General features: G+C 40.5%; 1 protein-coding gene and 1 long non-coding RNA gene across 2 annotated transcripts in view; one reads left to right on the top strand and one right to left on the bottom strand.

Moving 5' to 3' along the window:
• LOC143487510 (uncharacterized) overlaps window positions 1-5,412 on the bottom strand; it is a 16,408-nt gene extending 10,996 nt beyond the window's left edge. The window contains exons 1-10 of the mRNA XM_076986446.1: window positions 4,780-5,412; window positions 4,131-4,265; window positions 3,758-3,850; window positions 3,453-3,533; window positions 2,792-2,903; window positions 1,588-1,837; window positions 1,162-1,272; window positions 783-917; window positions 574-651; window positions 185-286 (exon numbers count right to left, since the gene is read on the bottom strand). Of these exons, the coding sequence (XP_076842561.1) occupies window positions 185-286; window positions 574-651; window positions 783-917; window positions 1,162-1,272; window positions 1,588-1,837; window positions 2,792-2,903; window positions 3,453-3,533; window positions 3,758-3,850; window positions 4,131-4,265; window positions 4,780-4,867 (1,185 nt within the window). The 5' untranslated portion in view covers window positions 4,868-5,412. The remainder of the gene's footprint in view (window positions 1-184; window positions 287-573; window positions 652-782; window positions 918-1,161; window positions 1,273-1,587; window positions 1,838-2,791; window positions 2,904-3,452; window positions 3,534-3,757; window positions 3,851-4,130; window positions 4,266-4,779) is intronic.
• A 119-nt stretch (window positions 5,413-5,531) lies between these two features.
• Window positions 5,532-10,330, top strand: LOC143487606 (uncharacterized). The gene is made up of 2 exons (XR_013124309.1): window positions 5,532-5,706; window positions 7,620-10,330. It is a non-coding gene; the product is annotated as an uncharacterized LOC143487606 (long non-coding RNA).
• The last annotated feature ends 418 nt before the right edge of the window (window positions 10,331-10,748 follow it).

Genomic DNA, 10,748 nt, shown 5'->3' with positions numbered 1-10,748 from the left:
CACTGAAAGAAAAACACTGGCGCATGACCTCAAATAAAACCCTAACCTCAAATAAACTTTGAGGTCCCCTCACTTATACCACTGCTATAGTGTTTGTAGAGAAAGACAGACAGACAGACAGAGAGAGGGAGGGAGGGAGGGAGAGACATATAGGAAGAGAGGCAGTGTGAGTGTTAATGAGTACCTGCAAGGGTGGGTCAGGGCTGTGGTCTCTTAACGGAGCGAGATCTTGGCGTTCTGGTTCGGATCTCTCCTCCACAGGAGCACTGCCACTGACTTCACTGTCCTGCTCATACACAGACAAACACACCAACACATGCAAACACATATGCATGAACATGCATGTACAGACATTCACAAGATCATAATGTGTGTGTGTGTGTGTGTGTGTGTGTGTGTGTGTGTGTGTGTGTGTGTGTGTGTGTGTGTGTTTGTGAAAGGTAGAGCAAGGTGCTACAGTAACACCAAGATCACGTGAGCACACACAGTGATGTTAGTGGCGCTGTTTAAATGTGTGTGAAAAGCTGGGAACATAATGTGTGAGTGAGGGAGAGTGAAGAACATCGTGGCCACCTCATACTGCAGTCCCCCTTTCAGGACGTCCAGGTCCACGTGTAGGTTCTGCAACAGGTCTGATGACTCTAGCAGACTCTACGTACACACAAACACACACCGCAACACGGATACAGAAAATCATTCCTCATACTTTACTGCACTGTAAAGACTACAAAGGTGACAGTGAGCTAAAAATCAGAGCATTATATTCTAGCGGGTGTTTTCACCTCATGGACAGACGCCTTCTTCTGCTCTTCCTCCTCCTCCTCTTCATCCACCTCCAGATCTGAATTAAATATGGGCGGAGCCAGACTCTCCAGCTGTCGTCCTCTTAGCGAATGCAAATTTGCTCCGGATACATCCTAAGATACAGATCATCATACGCTCTACACCTCTGCCATGAACTCAGACCTCCATCACTTCAAAGTCAATTTGGTAAAAGCTAAACTTTGCAGAGGAGTGACGTGTTCTTTTACTTCCAGTGACGTATGTAGGGTTTGTTCTTACACCACCTTATAAAAGTATACAATGAGGTTTCATTCCCCTACTAGAGGATATAGACTGTACATGTTCACCCCTACTAGAGGATATAGACAGTACATTTACCCCTAGTGAGGACTTTAAAGGGTGAAGGTCTGTGAAGTTGCCCAGGGAACCTCGCAGTCCTGGAACTGAAAGGTCACACATTCCTCTCAGTGGAGCCAGAGGAGCCAGCAGCTGAGAGACAGTGATAGAGTGAGTGAGTGAGTGTGTGTGTGTGAGTGAGAGAGAGAGAGAGAGAGAGAGAGAGAGAGAGAGAGAGCTTTAGCAGAATGGCACACACAAATTAGCTTTCTTTTTCCTTTCTGCTCAACTTTAGGCGACTGCTATCCTAAATCTTTTGATATACTTCGATGAGCAAATAATTGTTCAATTCATTTCAGTGTTATTAGAAACACAGCAGTCAAGAATGTGTAGAATGGAAGAGAAAGTGTGACAAATATAACTGCTGTGTGACAAAATACATTTTAGGGTACACAGATCCAAACTCACTCTTGGGGCCTTCAGTCCCTCTGGTTCCTTCTTTTTTTTCTCCTTCTTCTCTTTCTTCTTCTTCTTCTTCTCCTTGTTCTTTCTGGTTCCTGTGGAGGCGGAGCCTGAGATGGCAGAGGCAGTCCGGCCGTGGTGAGCACGCTCCCGCTCCTGGGCCACTAGCTGGCGGTAGTGCTCATCACAGGGGTGTTCCCAGGTGGACTGGCCCGTGGAGAAGTTGAAGTAATAAACTTCTCCAGTCACATCCTGACTGGAGTAGGAAAGGGAGACAAGCTCATCAGATAAACACACATAAAAACACATGACATGTAGACAAGCCCAGGTTCTCCAGCACAGGACTGTCCACAAAGGTGTCAACAGGACAACATCTGAAACACTGAGTGGTGCTCTGGGTCTCATTGCTCAGATTAATAGTGCCAGAAGGCAAGTCTACAAGCAAATCTGCTGCATAGAGTGATGAAATATTAATTATATACTTTGCAATTGTTAGTTTCGGGGACAACTAACATTAAATATCTCCTGGATCTTGTCTTTGTGTGTTTTATCTATAAAGGTACTGACTCATATAAAAACACCACTGTTACACCTGACAATAAGGTTATAACATACTTTCCCCCAAACCATTTGAATACAGAATCCAAAAATGATTTCATATGTTAAAATGTGTCTGATCTTTCATGTCACATCAAACTCCCCAACTTCAAAAACAATCCTCTTCTGCCTGTTATATTTTCTCTTGCCCAATCTTATTTCCCAGTCAAATTATTCAGTCTTCTCCAGACTTGCAGTTCCATGGTCTTTAAAAAAAAGTTGGGCTGTCTAATTTGCTCATCTAATCACCTAGGTCATAAGTGATTTAATGCCCACTTCTTGCAAGCTTCCAGAGAGTCCGTGTGACATTATGACACTCACAATAAAGTCCTGATGCATCCTACTTTTATAAATGGTACTTAAAATTATAACTGAGTTATAGGGGACAAAGGGCCTTGGTACGTCAGGTAATCAAGAACCTGAATGAACGAGCCAGCATGAATGAGACGTAGAGTTCTTGGAATGGAAGCCATTCCTCAATTAAGGGCACATTAGAGTATGCTTGGATTTTTCTAAAAGGAACCAACACTCACACCAACGCTCACTGCTCTGTGTGTAAGGATAAGAAAACTGTTTCATTATGGGTGACTGTATGAGAATGAGCTTGTCCTACCAGGGTTTCCATTCAGGAGGTAGTGGGGCTACAGCCACCTCTCTGGCCAGCCATAGGAGCTCTGGCTCCCTCTCAGGGTCAATGCCAATTTGTCTGGCAAAATCATGGATATCTGAGGAGCAATACAGATAAGAAGAATATACCGACAAGAAGTATGATATTTTCAAATCAAGACAAAATCCCACAAATTCAAATATTTAAGTCCATAATGCATGGAGATTGATTCTATGTTATAAAGTGTAGCTATAGCTTGGACGAACATACAGGAGTCCAAACTGGAACTGTGTTGTTAATATTATAATTTTTATATATTATAATATTATTATATATTATTAAGTTATTATGTCAGTGTTATAATTTAGTTTTTAAATGATGGAACTGTTGTAGCTTGTAGACTTTATCAATGGTGGATATTAAATTATATCATTTCAGTAACATATATTAAAGTTCAGGGCCGGAGTGGGCCACTTTTTCAGCCCGGGAGTTTCATGCCCAAATCCGGCCCAAAATTATTTTTCCATCCCAATCGGCCCAAACTAGAGATTGACATGAGCCGGCCCATCGAGAATCCTCCGGAATCTCCCGATTAGCCACTCCGGCTCTGGTAAAGTTTTATCCGGGGTCCTAAACTGTAACAGGTAGTATGCAACAGCTAATGTACCTTGTTCAGATGGGATATAATTCTCATCGCAATCCTCTTCCAGGATCAACTGCTCTCCAACTGGTCCCCGAAGGGCATCTGCTGTCATGTTGAATGAACATTAAGAAAAAGATTATGTACTATACGAATAACAGTGCAGTAGACAGATCACCTCGCCATATTGTCTCTAAACTCTCCGTGGTACCGTTCGCTAGGCTAACCTAACTAACTAGCCGATAATAGAATTCCATAGCAATAATAGCGTCCATAGCAACCGTAGCATTCCACACAAAGCAACGTTATACCCAAAATACCCAAATACCCACCAGCAGGCTGGAGGTTGACTGGATCCATCTGTTTCAGGACCTCGCCTTGAACATGGGGCTGAGCAAGGTGTCTCTGCCTCTCCATGTCAGGGCCTAAATGCAAAACACCAACCCAGGGCACAGAGGAATGTGTACTGTTAAGATCATCAGGTCTATAAGAAGGGCTACAGTGCCATTTGAATTCATTACAATGTTGAAGAATATGTCATGTCATATTTTCTGATAAAACTGGTCAGGTCATGTGCAGAAAGCTGATGGTTCTGCACCTCTGCCAGACCTTACAAACAAATGTAATAAATGTTTTTTTCTACTTCATCATGCATGATTATTTGGTTTGTTGAATACGCATGTAATCTTCAGTGTTACACAGTACCAGTGTGGAGTGGTCCTTCTACAGGGATGTTAACATGGCCGACATCTGAGGGTCCCGCCGTCCTTCTGTGAGGGAAGGGTGCTGGTCCACAGGGATCCGCGTGGATCACTGTCTCTTGGGGGTTGTAGGGCACACCTGAAAATCCCACAGTAGGTAAAGTGAAACCCAGCATGCCTCCCAGTGAGGCTCAAATGCCTTGTACGTGTTTCCCAATGAACAAGTGATTATAACAAGGGCTATGGTGCCATGTGATGTCATTAGAATGTGGGGAGAATGTTTAAGAATTTGTGATGTCATGTTAGAAATCTGTTTCTTTTTAAAAGTGTTTATTTTTATTTGCTTTTTCCATGGCCACATGGACAATGTTAAGATTTATGAAAATTGTGCTGAGTCAAAGAAATCAAAGAAGTAACCCATGCTCCATTAATTATATTATCATGTACACATGAAATACAGAGCTTGACAGTCATCAGTAGAATAAATATACATGTTATTTTTCTGAACCTTAGAAACCTACTATATAAATGTGTATATTTAACTTTTAATTATTATGAATAAGCCTATGGAATCCATACTCATAATAACTAATATACTGTCTTACATAGAAGTATAAAATTATGTACAGTATATGAAAATGTATTTTTCTCACCATGAGTGGTAAAACCTGGTGTGTCTATGAAGTGGTTCTCTTCCTGCCTAGGCCTAGGCTGGTCGGTTCTCCTGGGGTAAAAACTCATTCTCCACCTGAAAAATAGAAAGAATAGAAAGAGAGAAAGATCTAGAAAAAATAGAGAGATTTGTTAGTTTTGTATTGATAGTAATCCAGAGCAAAATGTCTTGCGACTTGTTCTGAGCTTTTCAGCATCAAAACTGAATCCAAACATTCCACCTTCCCAACCAAACATTCTAATCCAAACCATCCAAAGTTGAGTAGCACGTCATATCACAATTTCCTGTTTTTTTTAACCAAAACACCAAATCAGCCAGGCTGCTACAATAACCTGATGCAGCCTGGCTTGTACCCAAAGGGTTCATACCAGAGACCATATATATATATATCAGTAGCGAACCGTGACCATTAAAAGTGGGCCCGCTCCCCCACCCCCCTTTCCTAATTAACTGCAATAAATAAAAAATAAAAAAACTGAGACAGTACAGCTTTAGAAACGCAATAAACAATAATATATGTACTAGATAACTTTTTAAGCAAAATAAGGTTCCAACAAAATAAGGTCCACAACTCCTTGTTCGTCCTTGTAAACAACGCGCACGTCAGCTAATGTAGGCTAGCGTCACCACAGCGGGCGGAAATGATCATACTGTTAAGCCCGCCCACTAAGAGGGAAGATATGATTGGTCAATTTTACTGTCATTTGAAACTGTTTGGTGTAGGGATGTTACTATATTTCCGGTTGGTATGCGGAAGCCTATGGCCGAGCCTAAATTCACAAGGTGCCTCTTGGAGTTCCCGTCAACGATGTGCGTCGTATTGTCAGAGCATCAAGTACAACGCCACAGAGTAAACTTGAAAAGGGTTTCAAGTTCTACGTTTCATCCTACCTCTGAAATTTTGAAGGTAAGTGGCTGACGCTAGTTAGCTAGCTAGCCTGAGGTGGCAGTCTAATGAAGTGATGTTGTTTTTAGTAACGAACCAACCTGTCCTAGTACTAGAAATGCCTTTTAAAAACATGTTTGTATTTCTGATGGAAGTATCAGGCAAAAGTAAGGCTAACGAGATAACAGTGAGGGCTCACTGCTACAGATCTATGAAGAAAACAGATACGCCACACCAGCTGAGAGTAGGACTGGTTAAAATGACACGAGTTCTGTTCAGTGTCACGTTCAAAGTTCTGTTGAACAAGTTCAAAAGTTAGTTCAGCACAAGTTCAATCTTTTATCCTTGCTCTTACTTCACGTAAGCTGTGATAACCATAGGCATTGGTTTTCAAAGCTTACAATGGTAGCCAAATGCAGAGTAGCTGAGTGGGAATCATTAGCAGTCTGTTTTGCCTATAGTAAACAAATGGGAGTTTATTTTACAGTTCGAGCTATTGGTATCTACCTCTATGACTCAAAAGCAGAATATAGTCCACCTCAGCTATTCTTCAAACTGCATTTTCTAAAATCTGTCAATCTGTCTTTCAAATCTTTCATCTTAACTTCTTTATTAACATATGGCTTCAACACTTACACCTATTAAGATATTCTGATAACACTCTTCAAGAAGCAGTTGAAGTAAAACCTGCATTGTTCTGTTGTTTGTGGTGGAAACAACAAAATAATATAAATATAAGTAGGCCTGTTTCACTCCTATGTGTAAGCATTTCATCTGGAGTGAAAATGAAGTTTAAATCTAAAATATATTCAGTTTATAGTTGCTCAGTGAACTAGTAGATTGAATCATGCACAGCACTGTAGAATAGAAAGACAGTATAGCCAAGTGTTTTAAGAGTGATGCAAAACAGCACAAACGTTACATGAGACAATGGACAAGTGACATTCACCACTAACAACATGATGGGACAGATATTGCGCCTATTGACATTGCTGAAGTCTTCTTTTCAAGATATTAAATTTTGCCTCTTGTGTATCTCAGATGACATTACGTGATTCAATGCCAGTTGATTTTGTACGTGCTCATACAGCGCCATCTGTTGTCCATTAAACGTGCTGCCTGTTGTCAAGCAAGGACTTGTGTCTCGTCCTTCACGCTGCACCCGACGTCACAACTGTCAACATAAAATCATAACTGTAATCAGCAAATGTTTAAACAGCTTAAAGCAAAACATATTAAATCTTCACAACAATAAAGTGACTTTATTGAGAGCTAATAAATCATGATAAATTACTTGTTTATTTAGAGTTGTGGTTGCTCCTGAACTAAGAGTAAAATATGATAGCGGCCAAAAACCCAAACCCAAATGATCAAGTACAGTACCAGGACATAAGATGTTTGAACTGCTGCCCTCGGACAGACGTTACACCTCAAAACAAGAACAAACGGTTTGAGAGAGTTTTTATAACAGGGCCATATCCCTATTAAACAAACACTATAGAGTTTTTATAACAGGGCCATATCCCTATTAAACAAACACTATAGAGTTCATCGGTAGGCAGATGTTTTGTCTGCCTACAGGGACAAGTGCAATAACCGATGCTGCTAAAATACAATGTGCAATAATTGATGCTGCAAATGTTAATAGCAGAGCTTAGTGTGTATACAGGAGAGCTTAGATAATTTATGCTCATGCCCTGTATAGTTAATCATAGCTCTTAATCTGTTATTTAAACTGTTTATATTAAACTTTTCTATTTGCACCAAGGGGGGAGGGGGGAGGGGCTGTAAGCCAATTTCGTTGTGCAAATGTACACGTACAGTGTGTAATGACAATAAAGGTTCATTTTATTTCAAACCCTCTCTCATCTCCCTCTCTAATCTCTCTCTCTCTCATCTCTCTCCCTGTCTCACTCACTCATCCTTTTCTCCAGCTCGTCCCGCGTCTCCCCCGTCCCTATTGGTCCTGGCTCCCTCCCAGGCTCTACCCTCTGGGGGCGTGGCGACGCCACCCTGTCCTGGTCCGAGGACACCACCACCATGGCGGGTCCTGAGGTCCAGACAGCGTCTCGGCGCCAGACCGATGGCACGTTCTCACGGAGCAGCTTCCTGAATCTCAGCGCCGAACGCTGGAATTCTGGACACAGCTACACCTGCACCATCAGACACTCCGCCCTGACCAACACTGTGAGCTCCACCACCGGGATGGAGAAGTGTAGTTAGACGGGTGGAGGAGATGATGCAACGCTCACACTGTGCTCGTAAACGCAGATGGGGAAAAAAAGTGGAGAAACACGTCTACAGAACAACTGTGTTAATGTCACTTCAGCTCCTGGTTTCTTCTTTGTAGATGTTGTATCAGGGGGGTTTGGAGGAGTTTGAACTCAGGAATCAGGAACTCCTAGGAATGTTATCCAATTATGGTATGAGCATAAACTGTAGACTCTAAAGTTTCCCACTATATCATTGTGGCCATGCCATATATGACCTATATTGCTAGAACTCATAAACCATGTAAGCGATCAACTCCCAATTTGAAAGCCTTTTATAGCCTGAGGTCCTTGTGAGGTATGCCAAGTCTGTTTCAAATTGGCCTATCGGGGGCGCTACAGTACCCAAAAACCTTAGAAATCATTTAAACTCATGCTGCAATCTTGTTATGCAGAATACAGACAAGTAATGGGTCATGTATGATTCAGATCAATGAGTTCTATAACATTGAAATTACATCTCATAACAAAAAGTGCACTGCCTGACCAGAAATGAACCTTTTAATTCACCAAAATGTCCTATTTCATTTCTGAGATTAATGAGATATCAGTATGGTTGTACTTGGGCTCCATCTAGTGGCCAAATTCCAGAACTGACTGAAAACTATTGCTCACATGAAATACCACACAAACACACCACAAAGCCGATCTCAGCATGTGATTTAGTTCTGTGATCTAAATCATTTTGCCAATACAAAAATAATTTTGAACCTTTTGGGCTTTTAGTGCATCAATGGAATCTTTTTTTGCACATTGATTTATTTAAGCATTTTTTCCACTGAAACAGCTTCTTTTCACTTTTGGGTCTAAAGGACATTTTGGGCTTCTTTTTGCCTATTGAGGCCAAAATGCCTAGTCGTGTGTGAACCCGCCAATCGCCGCTTGCAGCTATATTTGCATTTGCAACTGTTGCTTCATTCATCATAGCTTGAAAAAAATGTTTCGGAAGAAAATTATATTTTGGTTATATAAAATATTTTGGTTGTCTGAAAAGAGACATGTGCTTTACAAGCTACATATCTAGATAAGTCACCAAAACAAAAGACATGTCAGTCATGTCAGTCAGACATTGCAAACCTGAGATCATGAGGGGGTAGGATTTCAGCAGGCGTTGTAACAGTACTGCCAAAATTATACGCTCCTTACTAATGCAGCCCCTGTTGAACATAGAGACATGTGTAAATACTAAATACTAATCATCAAATACCTGCAGACTCACTTATTTACAGCACAACTTTTAATATGAAGACCTGAAAAACATCCTTAACCAGTCATTAAGACTTATGCACTTAAAAATTCCTTAAGTATGGGAACAGAATTCATAAGGAAGTTATACATGATTTTGCTCGTTTGACCTGTTCAAACAACAAGAATTCCTTTGGCTCTCTTTTGCCATCCTAGAAATAAAAGTGGCTAATACTGAACACTTGAGAACTCTCCAGGATGATACAGAGACCACACGCCTCATCAAGAATCCTCCACTAAGATGAGACAAAACCATCAAAGATATGCTCATTATGCATGAGATAAATGATCATTTGGAAAATTACTGGCACTGCAAACGCTCTAGATGTTGCTCACAAATTTATGAAATAAAAAATCTGAACTTTTCTCAAACAGAGAAATCAGAACTTTCTTTTACTACACACTGTTACTCATGCAGGATCCTATATTACTTGCAAGAGATTATTGAGAGAAGGCTTACTTATTGATTTGTTGAACACTCTGGAAAGCCTTGAGTACTTCACTGCAATTTAGGTAGTGAAGGTTTTTATTAGTCTCTATATCTTTTTCTTTAGTACACTTGTTACACACCTGGAATCTTCTTGTGTATGTGTGTGTTCAAATGTAATCATTAGAGCTTACAGAAATAAACATTGTATTATATATATAAAATCAATCTCTGTCTTACCCCTTCTTGAAAAACATTCCATATAACTGAACATTAGATATGGAAATAGCTAAGACTGGCACAATACGGAATGAGAATTACAGCTCTGGGCATGACTTTATTTACTATTTACTGTATGTTAGTGTGATGCTAGATTTCAGCAAATGTTTTGTTTGTTACAATTCACCAAAAATACATCTGTTTTACATGCAAAGTTATTCAAACATCTGTGCATGAAAATACATCTAAAGTACAAACATATTCTGTTTACTCCACCAATATACCTGGTCATGCAAAAGTCTAGGACAGGTCCCACTTATAACATAGACCATAATCAATTAGTTAGTACCTCATTAAAGGAGTGTTCATCTATCTGCAAAATGTACATTACATACTGCAACATCATACAGCATATATTAAGCTAATACTGTGCCATTACACTTATTAGCAATACAGTACAAAAGTAATTCTGTGAATCATAGCTTTTTCTTTTTTAAAAACAACCATTTAAGACTCTTCATTGAAAAGTCACATTGCGCATACCAAACAAAAAGACTATAGATCGTTGTTCCTTGTGCATGTGATAAATTACATTCTGCACAGTTACCTCAGGATATGTCAACAGGCAAGTGCAGCCCTGGGACTCCACAGCTCCTGGGGGGGCCGTGGGCGGGTGGGATTCCCGGGCCTTTCTCTGCCTACCTCTGGCCTCTGGGGGGGAAGTTTTCGCAGCTCTCTACCCTCGCTGGCAAGTACATTCTGTACATTTATCCTATGTTGCACTTTTGTGTTGCACATAAACACACATTCACACATATATATACATCAGTCATTTGTGCTGTATGTCTTGGGTACACTTTCTGCTCTACTTTGCAGTGGTCATTTGAGCTGGTTGGTTTTTT

Source organism: Brachyhypopomus gauderio, unplaced genomic scaffold, assembly GCF_052324685.1.
Source record: "Brachyhypopomus gauderio isolate BG-103 unplaced genomic scaffold, BGAUD_0.2 sc47, whole genome shotgun sequence".
NCBI lineage: Eukaryota > Metazoa > Chordata > Actinopteri > Gymnotiformes > Hypopomidae > Brachyhypopomus > Brachyhypopomus gauderio.
Note: the sequence above shows the minus strand (reverse complement) of the source record. Positions and strands in the feature narration are given on the sequence as shown.